This window comes from Lepisma saccharinum, chromosome 28 (assembly GCF_977018435.1).
Source record: "Lepisma saccharinum chromosome 28, izLepSacc3.1, whole genome shotgun sequence".
Taxonomy (NCBI): domain Eukaryota; kingdom Metazoa; phylum Arthropoda; class Insecta; order Zygentoma; family Lepismatidae; genus Lepisma; species Lepisma saccharinum.
In genome coordinates, this window is record NC_139256.1 from 36,617,827 (window position 1) to 36,639,255 (window position 21,429).

Genomic DNA, 21,429 nt, shown 5'->3' on the forward strand with positions numbered 1-21,429 from the left:
AGTATGGATGGGCGACATCAACAATCATTTGATCGAGACATTTTTTCTGCCCAAATCTTAAATGGCATCACTTATGAACATTTTTTGAGGAACGGGATGGCAATGTTGTTGGAGGATGTGCATCTAGCTACAAGACGTGACATGATTTACCAGCATGATGGCTGCTCAGCTCGATCCAAGATCGATTTGACGCCTTGCGACTTTTACATTTGGAGCCACATGACAAGACACCGGTAAACTCGCAAGAAGAGGTCAGGAGAGGACCTTAACAGCTGGTCAACACATCAAGGACACCATCACATCACGAGTTACGAGACCAAATGTCTGTAAAATTGTACCTTGTTGGATAGCAGATGACAGATGGAAGTAATTTAAGTAATTTGTACGCTTTGTGTCATACCATTTTTGTTATTAATACGTTGCCAAGTAAACTAACAGTGCATTTTTTTATCATCACTAGTAAGTTTAGACCCACCCGTTACTTACATGTGATTGTTATTTGGGAAAAACTTTTTTTTTCCAACGAACCACTTATTTGTTAGCTATCAGAAAACGCTGAAATATGTTCCATACAATGAGCAGTTTTTTCTCAATTCATCTTTTATGTGGAAAATTGTCATTTTTTAAAAAAACAATAGAAATTCGATTATCTCGAAAACTACTAATTTTCGGACGGGGTATCATATGGTCAAATTTATTGCTAATTGTCTCTACTTTAATCCCTTCCAGGGAATACATCTAATTACACTGTGCAACAATGAAAATTGCCACAGAACAAAAACATGTGATTCCTATGGAGTTCAGTGCCCTAATGACGATAGTGAAAACAGTTTTTCGCTATCACCTAAACTTTTCTCTGAAAACTCAATTTTATCAGCGCACTACTGCATGTTATTGTTGTCGCGGCACTTATCAGCACAGCTTGTTACTAGGGCTCGACAGTGCATAGGGGAGGGGGTGGAGAGAGAAGGGATAGATAGCCACTTGGTTGAGGTATAGTAAGGTATAATGGAGTTGCAGTTATTTGCATCAGTCAGTTACTAGTTGGATCAAGCAGTGTCTGTTCCTGCAGTGTGTGTCATGCAAAACCTCTAACGTGAAGAATACTGTTTGTATGTGTTCGCGTGTTTCTTGTGTTCAGCGATGTCTAGTATGTGTGTTAATTTACCAAACCTTTTCTGTTATGTGTGTGGTGAGTTTACGACGAAGTCCCAAAGGCATCCCATTTCCCCGCTTGTCAAACAGGCGTGCGAGTTGTATTTTGAATCAAAGGTAGATGAGGGTAAGTGTTGGGCACCACAGAACTGTTGCTCACGTTACTCTTGCTATTTAAGAGGCTGGTTGCATGGAACCCACCCATCATCTATGCCATTTGACGTACCACAGTTGTGGAGGGAACCTAGAGACCACATAATAGATTTCTTTTGTTTAATGAAACTTACTGAAATCTCAAGTAAATCAAAACACACAGTTTCATATCCAAATTTGGAATCTGCAGTGCGCCGAGTTCCGCATTTCGATTCTCTCCCAGTTCCAAAACCACCAACGGAATGGACACTGGAAGATGAAACAGACGATGGTAGTGACCAACCAATAGATCATGAAGATCTTGATTACAGGCCATCTACATCACAGCCATTGTCACAAGCAGAATTGGCATGAACCCATTGTTCACAAAGACAGTGAGCTGTTACCACCGCTCCATCTGAAATTGGACTTCATGAAGAATTTTGTGAAAGCAATGGACAAAGATGGCAGGGTATTAAATGTGTACTGTCCAAATTTGCTGCGATTAGTACTGCAAAAATTAAAGAAGGTATTTTCATTGGTCCTCAGATTCGTGACTTGATCAATGACACAACCTTTGAAGAGTTGCTGACAGATACTGAGAAGGCAGCTTGGCTTGCCTTCAAAGATGTATGCAACAATTTCTTGGGTAACGTCAGGTCTGACAATTACAGAGAACTGACGGAATACATGCTGGACTGTTTCAAGTCTATGGGGTGCAACATTTCTTTCAAAATACATTTCCTGCATTCTCATTTGGATTTTTTCTCGCCTAATAGTAGTGTGATTTGACCTATTATAAACTCGAGAAATGATGAACCCCTCTCAGGCAGATTTGGCTACACTTAAAACAAGCTCAACATGCCCATATGAGCTTTTTGCTCAAGTGTGGAACCCTGTCTAATCCAAGATTTTTGTAAAAATGCCCTCGGGAAGTTCCTGTGAAATGATGAGCCCCCTCAGATTGATTTGTCCACACTTACAAAAGGCACTTCTGTCAGATTGTTGTCCATAATCCTGTCAAAAATATGCCCCTCTTGATATTTTTTTTGCCCACACCTAAAACTAAGCCAAGATACACACACACACACACACACACACACACACACACACACATATATTTACTTCCGGTTTAAGTTCAATTGGGCACCAGGCTCAACTTGTATATCTAGTATTAAAATAATGTAATTCTTCTAGAATTGCTCTGTGACTCTCTCATTTCTTACATCATAAACATATGATTTTTCACCAATGAGAATAACACTACATATGGTGTCATCAGAGAGTGTATCGTGGAATTCACAGATAATTTTAATGTTTGTCCTGTCATTAACCACAACTTGTTTCCTTTTTGAAGTGTTGATGACAAACATGGGTCTCTGTGCTTTGAATTCATCTGGTGTGTAATACATGTCAGTATTGCCAGTAGTGACCCTTTTGTATGCTGTAAATGCTTCATATAATTTAAGGAAATCATCCTTGGACATGTCTAAATTATAATTTTCTCTGGGAAATACCTCATTTCTGCCATTTTTAAGATATATGTTCTTGATGTTGCAGTTATCAAATCTACTTGAATTTTTTTCCTGGTTGTTGTGTCTTCCAGTCTGAAACAGCACCACCACAAAATCCGGCATGTCATATTGTATACTGGAGAATGAATTTGTAGCATCAAACTCATAATAAGTACCAGCGGCAGGCTTCTGTACACATTGATATGTATAAAATTGTAAAGGTACTTGTGGATTTTTATTATATCAGCTTTGTATTTAAGAGCATAACTGGCTTCATATTCAACAACTGGGATTCTAAGCTCCATAGTCTGAATAATGCATTTGCCTTCATCAGGTAGGGTATTGGGCAGAGCTTCCCCTGTAGAGTTTAATGTGCTGTACCTCATCAAAGCATTATTATCATTGGCAGCTCTTCTAAATGTGATTCTTAAACCACCCTTCCACATAATATCTTTGTAATCTGAGAAGAATCCTGGCAACAGGCGCATAGGAAACAGCACTGTGTGGCTCTTGGATATAATTTTATCACCAGCCTCAAATCCACCTATTTTGTAGTAAGAAGCCTCGGTTTTGGATAATTTTAGTGTGGCCAAAGCTGTGGAGGTAATGTCGGGATAATCCACTCTGTTTATAACAACACCATGCTTTCTGATCTCAATTTCAGAGAACAGATGCGGCACAAAATTGTCCACCAATCTTATATTTGAATTTGCTGGATAATCTGTTCCATCGAGCTTTACAACATCAAATTTGATGTATAGATCTGCTCTGTGGGGGTGTATAAAGCCATCCCCTACATCAAGATCAACCTCAATTTCTGTGTTGGGTTGATTTAAATTTGCAAATGTCCTCCTGTTTGGGGGGAATGATTGTAGCTCATAACTCTCAATATTTTCCATTTTTTTTGTATGTATTTTTATTTAAATATTAATTTCTATGATTGCAGTTGTTGTGGCTCCAGCAAAATCAACTAATTCTTCTTTTTCATTAGTGACCATCAATTCAATGTTATCTATTCTATTATGGCACACAGGAAAATATAATGTTGGGATGGAGTGTAGATGATTGGCTCCATAAATTCAGAATTAGGTTTGAATGTTGCAATGATGCCAGTTTGTTTGTGAGTGCCTATGCCATTTGATTTGGTGATCATACGCTCAGCCACATTACAGTGAATATTCAGAGTCTCTATGGCTAAGAATTTAGGTATATTAATAGCAGTGTGTTTGATGGCTGGTTCGAGTTTTGTGTTGTTCTCAAAGCCTAACAGCTCTCCTATAGTACCCAGATCCACTGTTTCTGTAGCAGATACAATCTCTACTCTGTGAGTGACAGAATTTTGAGTTAATACTATACCTCTGGGTAATTGAGCATTTAAAGTGGACAGATTATATTGCCCTGGAGTGATGACAATTTTTTGATCCCCTACTGCAATTTTGTTGTTGTGGTGTGTAATATTAGGGATCAAGTACATGCCATAAAATGCTCTGAGAGCTATTGTTTTGGGATACACTATATCATCATGTAATTTGAGTTTCAATATTGAATTTTGGCTGGTGAGATGGAATACCCCCATGATGTTTCAGATACCACAGGGCCTTTTGAAAATTTTCAATTGATGGTTTATTTATTTGAGACATATACCTAAGAACAGATAAACACAAATGTCCACAATTAACATCTTTGAAATTTTGAACACGGGCATTATTGTAATCAAGATTAGCTGATTTTAGATATTTTATTAAATTTTCAGGTGGAACACCTCCAAATGAATCAAACACAAATGCCTCATTTTTTAAATATTTAAGATAACAGATCCAGTGAGTGCCCTGATTTTTGTACTTATCCAAACTAACAATGCCACACTCTTTGTTGAGTGGTTGTTCTGGTAAAGAATCAGACATGTACACACCTCTAAAATTTTTGATGCCCAGTGGCTTGATTAAAGCTTCAATATCTTGGTTTGTAAGCGGCTCTTGTTTTTTTAAACTTATTCATGGCTCTCTTAACACCTTTGCCTTGTTTCTCCATGGCCAGGTTATGGCGCTTCAATTCATCTAATTCTGCCCTATTTTTCTTGGCATCTATTACTGTTTTTCCTATGGCAGCTGATCCCCCAGCCAAGCTCCCAACAGCCCCAAGTGCTGCTAAGATGGCCGGGATAGTAAATATGAAACCCCCCACATGTGATTTTTTTCTGGATTGCTGTATTTTTTTTAATTGGGGGGTACTAAGCAACAATTTCATACCATGACCCTTGGCAATACAAGAATTTTTTTTCTTGCGCTGCTTTTTGGTTAAAAGACTATCAATAGTTTTAAGAGATTTAAGACCTGCATAAGGTATTTGATACATAACACCCTTGGCCTTCATTGTAGGTTTATTATATACATATTCACAACCCCCGCCCCAGTTTTTGTTTGGTGTTCATAGCTATGGTGGTTCCCAATGCTGCTATTTTTTCACTCAAAGAAGCATCTTTGCTTACAAATCTACCAAATGCAGCCTCTTCTAATTTCTTGTCTGCAATATGTCTCTTGTCAAGATCAGTATGTGTGTTGTATGCTATGTCATGGTCTCTACAAGCAGCATCTAGGGGATTAACACCAGGATCACCTCTGTTTAATCTATGGTCCAATTTTGTACCGGGACCACAATACTGATAGCCTGGAATATGTAGTTCAAATGGCAGCTTGTTTATAATGTCACTAACCAACCCCCGGCCCTCAGAAATATTCCAAAATTTAGGTGGTAGAGTATTAATAATTTTTATAAGATATCCAATCCCCTTAGTGTCATTCACTATAAAATTAGACAATTTTGTGCTTATCATGTCCATAATTCCAACCTTTTCATTGTAAAAATTGTGGTTGCCAGCATTTTCCTCCCCAGCTATCACCAATAACCTGTCTACAAGTTTCCTGACATCATCAACCCAGACAAATTCTTTAGGCAGGGTGTTGTATTGTTTGATTCCACTGCCAGTCTTGATCTGTGACCATATGGGCTTGATTAAGTTGTTATATTTTGCTCCACTGCTAGACTTGACTCTTTTTTGTGTGGGATCATTGTTCTGGTATAGAGCATCTGATTTTATTAATATTTCTTTGTAGTGCTCATAATCTTGATCTGTATAGTTGCCAGGCCTTTTCCTAGTCATCAGTTCCCACAACCCAGGTGTGCCGGGATATTTAACAAAACCACCTTTTTCTCCAAGATGAGATTCTGAATATACAATCAGATCATCTCCCATAAATGTTACTCTGAAATTGCCAATTCTATGTATGATGCTACCATCACGCTCTGTGTCAGCATATAAGCCAAAGACCTCATCTTTGTTGTCTTTAGATGTGCTTAAATATTTTTGAGCAAGAAGACCAAATTCAATAGGATCCTGAGTAGCTTCAATTCTTCGAGGAGCAACAGGACTAGGTGTATGAATACTGGAAAGTGGGGTGATTGGATAATCTAATATGTTCCTTGCAGCTACAGGTACAAGCTCTGTGATCAAATTTTGATTTTGCTCTGTAACAGTTTTGATATTTTTACCTAATTCACTAATAGCATCAATAATAGGCTGTTCTGTTTGTTTGTGTTGTTCATAAATTCCTCGGTTCTGTGATTTCCATCCCTTAAACCTTTTTACAAGATAATTTCTTAATTTAAGATCATCAATGATTGGCCTTTTCATGGTTATTTATTTATGTTTCAGTGTCTAGAAAATTGTTGATTTTATTTCTGTATTTGCCACTATTGGGTTTTCTTGTCATATCAATAGTGACAAACCCATAACTGTCCTGGTTCCAGCACCTACTGCAAAACTTGGAAAAATCATTGTAGCTCAAGTCCCCACCTACATATTCATCATGTATGTGTTTGAGGTTGGTATGATCTTGATGAAACACACATATAAAATTGCTGTTGTCTCGGATCAGCTGCTTCGGTATTTTAGAAAAAGTCTGTGCCAGGTAGAAGCAATCAATGTTTTTGTGTCGGCCCTGTGTAAAGAAATTTCTAACCTTGTTTTGATTATCTAGTATAATGTCATCAAACACAACAACAGAATTATCGAGACATTCATGAAGTGGCTTAACATCTGATTCAAAAGTGGCAATATCCAATCCATCATATAGCTTCATCAGCTGCTGATATTTTAATTGTTCCAAGCTCTTAGAAAAAACATACAAGTGCCTGTTTTTCCAGTCTAACCAGTTGGGTGCCAATAAAAAATTATCAATCATTAGTGTAGTTTTACCACAAGCTGATGGCCCAACAATAAGACATCTAATATTTTCAGGCAGCAACTTGCCATTTCTCTTAATCTGCTGTTCAGGTTCTGGCAGCCTTTTTATAACATCCCAGGTGCTCATATTATCACTTTGTCTGCTTCGATCCAACTGTGTTCTGGAAGTCCTAGCCATTTGACAAATAACTTGTTGCCTTTTCTGCGGATGATTTTTTCTATGAGATATGTGTCAGGCTGTTTAGTTTTGTTGAGTTCTTCTTCATAGAACCGGCCTTTCAGAATTTCTCCTCGGTGGTCTTTTATTATATATGTGTTAAGGGTCCCAGGTTTAACTTGAACCACTGTAAATAATTCAGTGCTCCAGTTTCTTGTAAAGCCTCTTTTGAATAAGTGCTTATATTTGCTGATTCTTACTTGATCACCCACCTTGTATTTGACCTTTCTTGTTGTTGGCTGGTATCTAGGATAATAAACAGTCCTGATCAATTTTTGCTCATCAGATGAAGTTACTCAGTGACGTGCACTGAGGAGTAGCTAGTCTAGCAGAGATAGATCAATCAATCTCACATTTCGAATTATATTCAAATCACAATATTTATTGTCTTGTTAAAGCCACAGTTCATATGCAACACTTTCTTTTCCACGCGCTTCTCGTCCATCGGTGTGATCGGCGGGAACAGCTGACTGGATACCCTAGCTCGCTCTTCTTCCGCCTGACCAGTTTCCAGGAAGAAACGGCCGGCCCAAGGAAAAAGGAAGATTTCTACCTCTACTTCCCTTGCCCCCTCGCCCCCCGCTGCAATGGTTGAAAGCACGTGATTTCAGGTCCCCTAGTCTATCTCCTATAGGACAGATAGGGGATTGGTTTCTCATAGATGTTTTGTAAATCCTCCTAAGAATCCAGGGTAAAATTTCCTACAGTACTTATGTTCTCTATTTACACAACCTTTTACACGTTGTACAATATGTATGTATAATATTGGATGTAGTTTTATTATTTATGAAATGGGAACGTGTTATGTGCAGACAATAATGTTATGCTTTCTTTCATTTTTTCAAGTATAGAATATATAATGATTAAATTACAAATATGTGCTCGGGCTCTCTCTCACTCTCGTTTTGGTAGTGTTTTATTTAAATATACTACTCTTGGCCTCTAACAGTCATAAATACGGATGTATTTATTTGGGCAAGAGAAGGCACGTTCATATTGTTGTTGGTTTGGTTTATTTTAATTAGCTTTTCTGCCACATTTGGTTATCGCGAAAATGAGGATGAGTGATGAGATGATATGATGAAATTGATGAAGGGACCTCATATGAACAATCCAGGCCCGGATTCGAACCCGTGATGAGTGTTCATTCTTGTCCTATGTGTTGTACTCTGCAGTGAATAATGAAATAATTTGGAATGAAAAATGTATCTCAGAACTCAAAAAGCTAAATGAATATTATTGAAGAAACTACAAAAAAGTGTGTTTTGTTACCTGTTTTGTTTCTGTGCATAAAGTGTACTTAAAACACCAAATCAACCAACCGTGGGGGAGTGGTTATCACAGCGCGCTACGACACCAGGAGTTCCGAGTTCGAACCCCTACCTGGGCGTGGGTGTTCTTTGTGTTTGTCCCTTCATTAATTTTATCGTATCATCTTCGCAATTAACCAAATATGAGAAAAAGCGACGCTAATTAACAAAAATTAAATCATTGATTGATTGCTTGATTTGGTTTATTTTACTTCGCTTTTCCGCCACTTTTGGCTAATCGCGAAGATGAGACGATAAAATTGATGAAGGGACACACACAAAGAATACCCATGGCCAAGCCGAGATTCGAACCCAAATCGTTTTTTTATTTTCGAATGTGAGCGGCGTTTACGTGTACTTTTTTTAGTACTCGTTCATCATTTTGCAATCTTTTCCTGTTATTGACATTCTTTTTTTTAGAAATACTAGACCCTAAAGGGGGGAGGGGTGTGACCCACACCAACCCCACCCGACCCTTGAGCACGTCACTGACTGCTACCCCAAGTTTCAACGTCACCGCACGTCACTGAAGTTACTTCAGAGGGTTTCATGTTGATTGTGGAATGCACCGAGTTGTTATATTTATGTAGAAGTTCTGGAAGAATATTAAGCCATTTATAATTACCTTGAAGTGTAAATTGTTTATACATAAGATTTTTTAGGGTTTTGTTGAATCTCTCTACAATTGAGGCTTTGAGATCACTGTAACTCGAATAATGTTGTATTGACTGGCTTTTAATAAATTGTTGGAACACAGAATTATAAAATTCTTTGCCATTATCTGTTTGCAAATAGCGCGGTGATTTTCCACTCTGATTGATGATTGTCCTGAAGGCTTCTGTAACACATTTTCCAGTCTTGGATTTGAGTGGCCCAGCCCAGGCAAATTTTGAAAATGTGTCTATGACAGTGAGTAGATACTTGTAGCCCTTGTTGATTTTGTCTAAGTTTTTCAGCTCTCCACTTGCCATCTCAATCAAGTCGCTCTGCCATAAATCATCTATGCCTTTTGTGACTACTGGCAGTCTCTTATAATTATGTCTGGCTTGTCTGTGTAATTCATCAACAATAATTTGTCTAGACATAATATGAAAACAAGAATATTGCAACTATAGGGTGTTCAGCAGCTGATACTACAGGATTTTCTAAATATAATTTGTCTCCTATTTGTATATGAAATTCCAGAGAGCCATCATCTTCAGCAAAAGATGTTTCTAATGTATTGGGATCTGTAAAATCATCTAACTCTACACTGGTGATTTTTGGTTTGTTGTCAGCATTTGTTATTGATAAGGTGGGGTAGTGATGTGCCTGTGGTTGTAGCCAATATTTGATCTTGATTGGTCTCAGTGTGCCCCCAACAAAAAACTGGTAATAAAATTGTGCAGGGGACAGCATATACAGTATATTTTGCCACCTGGTGTAAATGGTGAATCATATTCTTTGTTGGGGATGCTGTACAATTCAAGAATTTCTGTATGTTTAGGATTCTCGATTATGCCTGTTATTTCTTTTTCTGCTGTAAGCAATCTGCTTGTTACAGATTCAAGGTGCTCATTGATGGTCCTAACAACATCATCATGGCCTGGCTTGATTTTTATGTCCACAACAAGTTTCTTGTATTGTTGCACAATTTCTTGTAGCTGGGTGGCAAAAACAGACAGAGCATTTGCTTGTTTGGATTCCATGGTCCCTAGCTGTTGCTTGATATTAGCTACAATTTGTTGCAAATTTTCAATAACTGCCAATTTTGAATTTTGAGCAGTAAGATCATGGACCTGTCTTCTGATATCCTCAAACAGGGCATGCAGTTCATTAATATGTTGATTAGTTGGTAGAGTGGCCACTGTCTGAGTAAGTTGTTTGATCTCTGTCTGGATATTCTTGATATCTTCTGATTTCAATATGCGATTCACTGCTCTCTTAATATTTTTAAGTTCCTGTGATGTAGGCAGATTTGATACAGTATTTTGCAAAGATTCAAGTGCCAATTTCACATTATTTAATTCAGAAGCATCAGCCACATTTTGCATAGCATTTTGGAGCAGGGCTATATCTGCCTGAGTGGGTGTTGATTGTTGTAAAATTTCAAGTTTTGTTTGGATATCATCGATCAAGTGATGAAAATGAGATAGCTCAGATTCAGTGTTGAGGTTTTCAAGCTTTGTGATATGTTGCTGGACACTGACAAGTGTGTCTACAATACCAGGCAGGCGGGATTCTAGAGATTCTTGTACATTTGTCAAATCACTTTGAACTGCTGCTATTGTACCCTCAAGATGGGTTATGGTACTTTGAATTTTTCCAAAATCTTCATATGTTTCAAGTTGCAGCTTAATATTGGCAACACTCCGAGTTATTGCACTCAAAGCATCAGAAGATGGCAAGTTGTTCATAAAATTTTCAAGTGTCTCAATTTTTTCTTTAACCTCGGCTATGGCATTGTTCAAGGGGTCCAGATTAGGTATCTGGAGTGATTGAATCTGTTCCTTTAGAGTGGAAATCACTAGATCAAAATCTTCTTGTGATTTTATGCTTTTGACAATTGTTTGGAGCTGTGTCTGGACATTATTTATCTGCTCTTCCAATTGCTGTTTCAATTGCTCAGAGTTGGTGGCCTGGGTCTTAAATTTGGCTTGAAGAGCTGCTACAGCCTCTTCTAAACTTTGAAAATTATCCAATGTGGCCAAGTCAGTATATTTTTGAAGCAGCAATTTGAGTTCTGAGTCAAATTTAAGAAGAGGGTCCATGCATTGTGTTTGTAAATTTGTAATTTCTAGTTGAAGACTGGCATTGAGTGTGGTTTGTAAAGCTTGTAAATCACTTCTTAATTTCTTGACTCTGACATCAAGCATCAGAATCTCATCACTGTGATCTTCATGTCTTGTATGGCCAAATATATCATTAGGCATTTTTGTTTTAGTGGTTATTTATTATTGAATATCTAATTCTTAATTCTATAAAAAAAAGGTATAAGCTTGTCATATGATCCAGGGACCTCAATATATAAGCAGTCACCAGCAGAAACAGTATATACAGTGCCAGAAATCATGTTTGAGTGCTTAATTCTATAAATATTTCTCCCTACTGAAATCTTGACATTACCCTCAGGGGTTGTAATAAATTGCAATTGACCACCTACAGGTAATTGGTAATAATTTAAATTATTGTTAAATATGTACAATGTTTTACCTGTTTCATCATCAACATCTGTAAGTATGCTGTTCAGATGAATAATTAACAAAGCACTTAGTTTAGATATTATATCAGAAGAGGGTTGTGCTGTTGGCAGGTCCATAATAGCCTGTTTTTTGAACCCAAATAAGTTCATAGGCATGTTTATTTATTTCAAATCATGCTCTGTAATTGGGCATTGATTACCACTTTTCAAATCACAATGACCCCATGGTAGAGTATGTATGCCACATGATAAAATGCATCTCTTATCATCATGTGGGTCCAGAGCCACTTTTCTTACAATATTTGTAGTCAACAAGTGATCCACACTCTGAATTCTGGATTCTGATGTTCTGATTGTGCTACATGATTTGAGGCAATTTTTGTAATCTTCAAATTCAAGCTCTTTGTCAACAGTTACTCTGCCAATGCCCTTGGCCTTTTTTGCAACAACACCACTACATGTTTCAAAACTGTACATCTTGGCCCTTAACCCAGCAAATGCCACAATAACATCACCAAGTGTCTCATCTTTTAACTTTCCAGGCACCTTTTTGTTGTGGGGTTTAATTTTTGAATGTTCAGTGGTATCAAAATATTTAAACAATTCAGGCTGTGCTATATCTTGATAAACATCTTCTGTTTGAATATCAAGAACAAAACTATCTGTGTCCATGTACATCAGTTTTACACGATCCTTATAAAAAGGCTTCAACACATTATAAAACAATTTTAACATGTGTAATTTGGCCAATTCCAATATCACAACCCCTACATAAATAGGCTTATCAAACTTAATCTTTGTTTTTTTCATGTTGAAAAGTGCCATATTCTCATCATAAATTCTTCTGTAATTGAAGTTGGACTTTGCTATCAATTTTTTGCTCCGGCTGGGGTCAGTAATTATTTTAACATCAATATGTTTTCTGACATTTTCAATTGTTTTGCCATACACTGAATTGACCATCAATTTAAACAAAGTTTTATCAACTTGACTCAATGGAGATGTTCGAAGCTCTGTGTTTGTATCAATATATGGCTTCAACCATCCTGAGTGCCTGTACCTCAAAACTTTTCCAATTTTGGTCACTTGAACACCATGTTTCATCAGAAACTGGAGGTTTTTGTAATATATGACATAATCCTGTTTCGGCTCTAGAGTCATCATCAATTTCTTCTGTTTAGAGCCAGGTGAACACTTAACCTCAGGAATTGGGGGCAGATCAGAAAATGTGTTGTGTAAATCATCAGGAATTGTCAGATCAACCTCTAAGAACAGGCCATAGTTACTGTCATCATAATCCTTAAGATCTTCAATATTGAAATCTTCGACCCACTCAAGCCCTGCATATGGCAGTTTTTTCATCATGGCATAACCATAGAGGCTGTTGGCATCTACATACAGTATATAATTTGATGGCAGTGCTGGATCATAACCAGGAATATATTTGTTATTTGCTCTGGCATATCTCTGAGAACATTGCACCATGCCTCCTCTTATACATTGTTCCATAAACAGATACATATCTTGATCCTGGATCAGATCCAATTTCATTTTAGTGTTTAAAAACATTGCAGACCATGCTAGGCCCGGAGCACTGTAAAAATACATTGGATCCAGCTTATAATTTTGCATGGAAGATTTTCTGAATGCCTGCAATATATCAGCTAAGAGGGTTACATCAAGTTTTAAATATGCCTTGTGATAATCACCAAATGTCTGGCATTTTAAATTGTTCCACATCAACTGGGCATGGTGATAATCTTCATCAGTGATTCCAGATCCTCTGATTTTGCTGTAAAACTCTTGTTGTGGTGGCAGAGAACACTCATCAAATTTAGAAAAATCTGTAACATAATCATATGGATATACACCCTTCCGCCTAATTAATTTCAGGTCTTGATTTGGAAACAAAGCACATGTGATTTTGAATTGATCATCAGATAATTGAGTGGCCAGTGTAGCCAGGCTAGCCGATAAAATTCTGTATGAATCAAGAAATCTTAAGTGAATAGGAACACCATTAACTTTAATTATTTGGTAATGGCAATATATTTCTCATTATTTTCAGCTAAAATATTTAAATTCTGCTTGTCAAACCCCTCGTACCTGATCAAATGATGAAAATCATAATTGGATGCACCATGGCAAAATATAGGGATAAATTTTGGTCTCTGGATCTTAATATTACAGCTATTACACAGGGCTATTAAGAATTTACCATCTGTATGAGAATGGTGATGAACCTTGATATTTGTATCTGAAAATTCAGAATCACATACCGGGCATTTTTCTGCATTGTTGAAATCTTCAATCTGTTCCTCTGTTAAAGGCAACATAGGTTTTGATTTTAATAAGACATTAGATGCTATGTTATGGCACTCATTTTCTATTCTTTGTGCAAATTCTTTGATGGCATCTGCTCCCATGTATAAGTGTGGTTCACTAGCAACACCATTCTGTATAATTATATAACAAAAACTAGAAGGTTCATGTAACTGGTATGATGTAATTGAAGATTCATCAGGATCTGGGCTACAAAATGCAAGAGGTTTGAGGTTTGATTCAAAATCACAGACTATATATGCTGGGTGTTCCAGCAAGGCTTCAAATTTTTTGAATTTGGCATTTTCATTTGGGTTAGGCATAAGCATATGAACAGGTTTATGGTTGCCACAGTATTTCAGATGCTCAATTAACTTGTTTTTAGCAATTTCTGCATTCTTTTCACAAACACAATTCACCATTTTTCTACCATCAAATACTATTAAACATCTTCTGCACAACTTGAATATTGTATTGGATTTGTCTAGTTGTGTTCTCACTAAAGCTTCAAGATTATGTATCAGAGTATAATGGCGTGTATCATCCTCTTCAATTAAGAGCAGATCAATCGGAACAGCAGAATCATCATCAAATGTACTGATTCTGAGAGGATCTATCAAGCAATTGCCACGGCCAGTAGAACAAATAAATACATTAATAGATAATTGTTTACCATTAATATCCCTGGCTTTTTTTTCAAATTTATCAATATTCTGAACAGACATTGGATATTCTAAGCCCTTCATTGCTTCATCAAAATTGTGTTCATGCTGTTTATAATAACTTATTCTCTCAGGATTCCTTAAAACTGGAAACAAATCAGCTAAAATACACCACAAAAAGCATTTCTGGTCGGTATTTTCTATGTTAACCACGGCTCTTTTGTTTTTAATATTGGCAGGTAATGGCAGATATGTAGATCCTTGTAATGGGCTGAATTCAGAAATATTAATATAGAGCTTGTGTGGAGAACCGCATAGGCTCCATCCAGACTCTTTTGCTGCAAATTCAGAGTGTTTAATATTCAATTGATCTATCAAACTGCTTATTATTTTGTCTGAATTTGCATTTGAATATACCGGTACAGTTTCTGTTATGTGGGGCTGTGTAAATTTTGTGCCATTTGGCTTCTTATATTGTGTAAACAATTTGAGGGACAGCTTATAAGAGCCATTTTGTGCATTTAGAATTGCCTGCACATCTGGATTTATACTGTTCAAAAAATTCTTAATGTCACATCTTGGCTCTGATACAAAACGGTGATCTCTTAATTGGCCGTTAAAACTGTTATGGATGGGTTCATAGCGTGGCTGCTTTGCTGGTCCAGGATTAACAGGTGCTTCATGCTTCCTTTTCAGACCAGATGTAGATGGTTGTGGGGGCAATGTTGATGACTGTGCAGAGCAAGTACCTTTATGTTTATATGTGAAATATTCCAGATTATATTTTCTATGGCATTTAGGGCATATTTTTGTGGGAGTCCTGCATTTGTCTGGATTACAATTCTTTTGATGCCTGGCCCAATTGGGGCTGGTTATATTCTTATTGCATTGATTACAATATTTTTGATTTGGCATTTTTGTTGTTGTTTATTATATAAGATTTTCTGGGGTCCAAATCAAAATTCTATGCTTAATAAAAAATATCAGTTGGGTTCAGCAGTGTGTTTTGTATACCTAGTGTGTGTATATGTGTGTGTATGTGTGTTAATATTTTTGGCTTTGGTATTTATATAAAATTTCTTGGGGTTCAAATCAAAACTCTATACTTAATAAACCTATGACAGGTTGTCAAAAATTCTGTATATTAAATCAAATAGATTTGTAATTCAATTTATATAAATTTGCAATATTTTTGTGTTTAAAAAAATATGAGCAGCACTGCAACAACACACCCTTACTCTTCAACAACTCTCACAATACTGGCTGATATGCAATGCAAAATCTCTTTATATAGCCTAAGCACAGACCGCATTGAAAACATCTAAAACAATAAGCCAATCAGAATATAACACATCATCACTTTATGTCATAACCAACCAATCAGAAAACAACACATGTCTAATAATTTATTGCTTAATATTGGGTAATAATTTGTTGCAAAACATGATGCAATATAAATAAACCAGAAATAGGCCACAAGTGGACCGGAAGTAGGCAAACCGGAAGTGGACCGATTGTGGACCGGAAGTGAACCGGAAGTGGACCGGAAGTGGCCCGGAAGTGAACCGGAAGTGGACCGGAAGTGGACCGGAAGTAAATATGTGTGGGTGTGGGTGGGTGTGGGTGGGTGTGGGTGAGGGGGGCTTAGTTTTAGGTGTGGGCAAAAAAAATATCAAGAGGGGCATATTTTTGACAGGATTATGGACAACAATCTGACAGAAGTGCCTTTTGTAAGTGTGGACAAATCAATCTGAGGGGGCTCATCATTTCACAGGAACTTCCCGAGGGCATTTTTACAAAAATCTTGGATTAGACAGGGTTCCACACTTGAGCAAAAAGCTCATATGGGCATGTTGAGCTTGTTTTAAGTGTAGCCAAATCTGCCTGAGAGGGGTTCATCATTTCTCGAGTTTATAATAGGTCAAATCACACTACTAATCCTAATCTCGGAGATGTGAGTGACGAACATGGTGAGCAATTTCACCAAGATATCGCTGCCATGGAAAGACGATATAAGGGAAGATGGTCACCAAACCTTTTTGGCAGATTACTGCTGGACACTCCTGCAAGAAGTTTCACCATCCACCCACAAACGGAAAGTTTTCAGGATATGTTTCTAACTTATAAATAGCTTTTTGCAGATTTCTCGTACCTTTTCTATGTTTTGTAATACAAACAATTAATTTTGTTCCATGATCTGTATTTTATCCAGCTACAGGTTCCTCCTGTACTGTAATGGAGTCGTTTCCAAGTGTCGCGAAAGTTCCTACTTTGTTTTTCGTGAATTACAATATAATACTTACTATATGAAATATAGGCTAAGTGGTACATGTAGCATATCTTTTCCAGAAAAATTGGTACGTGATGGAACATTTCTGATTTCATTTTCGTAATCAGCGTATTTGATTTAGTAAAGAACACATTCTTTCATCTCGCGGCAAGACACAAAGTTCAAATTTGTTGCACTGTGTTACCAGTCACCCTGTATATATAGGACACATACACGCACATACATATATTTGTGTGCGTGTGTGTGTGTGTGTGTGTGTGTGAGAGAGAGAGAGAGAGAGAGAGAGAGAGAGAGAGGGGGGGGGATGCGCAGATATGGTGTTTGTATTTGTTTACATGTTTTATGCTTACTGAAACTATTAACCAAATGCGGCACATTGATATACAGAAATGTTATAAGAGTACATAATAATTTAAAATATATAGAGATAGATACGTTGTAAATAATTTTTATAATTATATTGATAATTGCATAACATATATACTGATAAAATGTAAGTTATATATATATATATATATATACACATACATACACACACACAGGTGTTTCTAAAGGTCGTTTACAACGCTTGGGAGGTGATTCCTCACACGAAAACAAGCAAAAAGTGTGACTTCCCGTGACTTCCATTTTTACCACTGAGGCTTCGTTTCCGAGATAGGAGCCTCGCAAAAGGTGACAAAGTGAACGTCACACCTAACTTTGACGAATACTATCACAGATAAAGAGGCGGTTCCAAGGGAATCATCAAGGATTCGTAAGTGCTCAGTCCGGAAGTCACTATGAAAAGTTCACTGCACGCATGCGCAATGGAGTCCACAAAGGAATTGGGGATTTCCAGCATGAACAATGCATGGAAAGGGTATGTAACGCAGCAAGAAGGACCTATTTTTCTCTGTCTTTTTTCTTTCTCTGTTGAACCATTTCCTTTTCTGTTTATTTCTGTCTCATTCTATATGCCTCTCTCTATACATGTCTGTCTTTATCCCTCCGTACATGTGTACGTGTAAGTGTGATTTTCACCACATTGTCAATGATTTTAGAAATATTCTGTGCAGGGCATTTAAAGGGTGAGCTAAGAATATTTCATGGTAGGTGGACGCCCCTGCGTGGAGTGTCTTCTTCTAGAATGTATAGTATGAAGTGGTTTATTACTTTCGTTGACTTACGAATTCACTCGCTTATTGTGCACTGTTTTCAAGTGTATTGTCCGTGACTTGGACCTTGTAGTTGGTGGTGGGGCTTGCGTGCTCTGATGATTCACTAGGCTATACCGGCGGTAGCATAGCTACTGGTAGGATCTCCCATGCCGGGCAGGCTAGTGAAGAGGAGCCAGACTAAGAAGCAACCTATCGGTCAACGGCTCCAAAGGCGGAAGAAGATGGACGATCATCTCAACGGCGGAGGAGGCGGATGAACCAAGAGGAGTAACACCTCTTTAAAAAACCATGGTTCAGCTGGCTCCGGCTGATAGTACCATGTAAGGGCCCCTTGCCAGGGTTACGGCGAAGTCCTCAACGGCAGATGCGGCAGAGAATGAATCCTTCGGTATGGCGCAAACGGCGGAAGAGGCAACCCATTCTCTTGGGAGTAATGAAGAGAAAACCACTGCCTTGTGGTGAAGAGGGATCTTCAAAGGTAAAGGGAGAAAACCCCTACAGAAAATCGTCCTGCTTGGAGGTCCAGGTAGCAGCCCTACCACCAAGATCGGGTGCTGTGGGTTAATAACCCGCACACCTTAAACTCCACTATTAAAGAAACATCCACGAAGAATAGCCGGACTGACTCTAAGATGACGACTTTTGGCATGAAAGTGAAAACGAGAATTGGGTGTTGGAACGTGAGAACTTTAAGAGAGAGTGGTAGACTTCAGCAAGCAGTAGCCCAAATGCAGGCCTACAGGTTGGACATATTGGGGATCAGTGAGACAAGATGGAAAGGATTTGGAGAGATGAGAACTAAAGATGGATTTACATTCCTATATTCAGGAAGAGAAGAGGAGGAACAACATCGGGATGGTGTAGGTATTCTCTTGAGTAAGATAGCAAAGAAAAGTTTATTGGAATGGAACCCTGTTTCTGAAAGAATTATAACTGCGAAGTTCAAAGCAAAGGTGAGAAACATTAAAATAGTACAATGCTATGCCCCAACAGAAGTTTCAGACATAACAGAAAAAATGGAATTTTATTCAAAATTGCACCAAGTACTAGTACATAATAAGAAAGACATATGCATCTTGATGGGAGATATAAATGCAAAAATTGGATCAGATAATGAAGGAATAGAGCATATTATGGGTAGACATGGACTGGGGGAAATGAATGAAAATGGCCAGTTATTTGTTGATCTTTGTGCAGAAAATGACCTGATCATAGGTGGAACTGTTTTTCCCCACAAAGATATCCATAAAGTGACATGGGTATCACCTGATCATGTGACAGAAAATCAAATTGACCATGTTTGCATTACCCGTAAATGGAGAAGATCCCTTCTAGATGTAAGAAATAAAAGAGGAGCCGATATTGGTAGTGATCACCACTTGGTAATTGCAGTCTTTAAACTTCGTATAATGGCAGCATGTAAAAAGTTTTTAAAAATGGGAAAGAAATTTGATTTGAAAAAGTTAAATGTTAAAGATACAAGAAATAGAATTGTATTGGAACTTAGGAACAGGTTTGAAGGTTTACAAATGGAGCAAGATGAAGATATAGAAGAAAGAGAAGAGGATACAATAGAGAGAAAGTGGAAGAAGACCAAGACAAATTTGATAGAAATAATTGAAAACATTTTAGGATATAGGGAAAGTAATCAGAAAGACTGGATGTCAACGAACACATGGGAAAAAATTAAAGCTAGAAAAATGAAGAAGGAAGAATTAAACACTGCAAAAACAAGAACCCAAAAGAGTTCGCTACAAAGACAATATAAAGATCTTGATAGAAAAGTGAAGAAGAGTGCTCGAAATGATAAACGCAATTGGATAGAACAGCAAGCAAGAGTAGCAGGGGAAGCAGCAAGTAAGGGTGACTTAAAACAACTTTATCAAACAACACGCTTACTATCAAAGCGACAATTTAAGAAAAATATACCAGTTAAGGATAAGAATGGCAGGCTGTTAACGGATAAACAAGAACAAATGAAGAGATGGAAAGAACACTTTGAAGAGGTATTAAATAGGAACATCGGAGAACATGACAGAACGAGAGAAATAGAGAGTGAGGCTGAAGAAACTGAAGAAAATGAAGAGCGTACAGAGATGAGAATTTCAGACCTTCCTCCTTCAATTCAGGAAATCAAACTAGCACTTAAGCAACAAAAGAATGGGAAAGCAGCTGGAATAGACCAAATTCCACCAGATATTTTGAAGGTAAATGTGAACTTGATGGCAGAAATATTATATGAAGTGTTGGCGGCAGTTTGGGAAAAAGAGAAAATGCCAGAAGATTGGAAAAGGGGTCTTATAATAAAAATTCCAAAAAAAGGCGATATGACAAATTGTAATAACTGGAGAGGAATCACGCTGTTATCGGTCCCAAGTAAAATACTAACTAGGGTTATATTAAATCGCATTCAAGATAAAGTAGAAGCCAAGATTAGGAGAGAGCAAGCAGGATTTCGTTCTAGTAGATCCTGCACAGATCAAATCTGTACATTAAGGATTATCATTGAGCAATGCATAGAATGGAATACTAGATTGTATACCATCTTTGTAGATTTTGAGAAAGCCTTCTATAACAAGGGAAAAAATGTGGCAAATATTACAGAAGTTTGGAATACCACTTAAGATAATAAGGATAATTCAGGAGTCATATCGACAATACAAGAGTCAAGTTATTCATGAAGGAGATGTTACAGAACCCTTTGAAACAGAATCTGGAGTAAGGCAGGGATGTATTCTGTCGCCTCTTATTTTTCTTCTCGTAATAGATACAGTAATGAGGGAAACCGTAAAGGGAAAAAGAAGAGGAATGCAATGGGGCCTTATGGATAGATTAGAAGATTTAGATTTTGCCGATGATGTGTGTCAGTAGGTGAAACCCAACGTTCTAGACCGGTGTTTTGACCTACTTTCTCACCTTAATGGATTTCTCTCGTAAGGCATGAGCAGTGTTGCCAACTCCTCACTCGAAAAATCACCAAGGTTTTTGTTTTTGGGTATAACCTAACCTACAATGAGAGAAAAAATGGATAGGAAAAAGCTCTGGCATCAGTTTTTAAGCTATTTTTTATGCCAAACTCGTTTTTTGACCTACATTTGAAATGAGTTACCTATAAGGCTACCCCTCTTTTACTGTAAGGCCCCCCTCCCCCCCCCTCTCAGTGTAATCTACTACGACCTGCTAATAGGCTTCTGCTCTCAGCGTAATCCGTTTTACGGGGTAAACTAACCTACAATAAAAGAAAAT

General features: G+C 37.5%; 1 protein-coding gene across 1 annotated transcript; it reads left to right on the forward strand.

The window, feature by feature from the left end:
• Positions 1 to 19,712: 19,712 nt before the first annotated feature.
• LOC145980899 (uncharacterized) lies at positions 19,713 to 21,054 on the forward strand. The gene is made up of 2 exons (XM_083113984.1): positions 19,713 to 20,390; positions 20,737 to 21,054. Exons 1-2 carry the CDS (start codon positions 19,713 to 19,715, stop codon positions 21,052 to 21,054), a joined length of 996 nt encoding a protein of 331 aa, XP_082970110.1.
• Positions 21,055 to 21,429: the final 375 nt, after the last annotated feature.

What these genes read in the sequence shown, in the direction of transcription:
- LOC145980899 (XM_083113984.1), top strand. Translation starts at nt 19,713, where the DNA reads ATGGAGCAAGATGAAGATATAGAAGAAAGAGAAGAGGATACAATAGAG. An exon ending in TTCCACCAGATATTTTGAAG is followed by an intron (nt 20,391 to 20,736) that starts GTAAATGTGAAC and finishes CCATCTTTGTAG; the next exon opens with ATTTTGAGAAAGCCTTCTAT.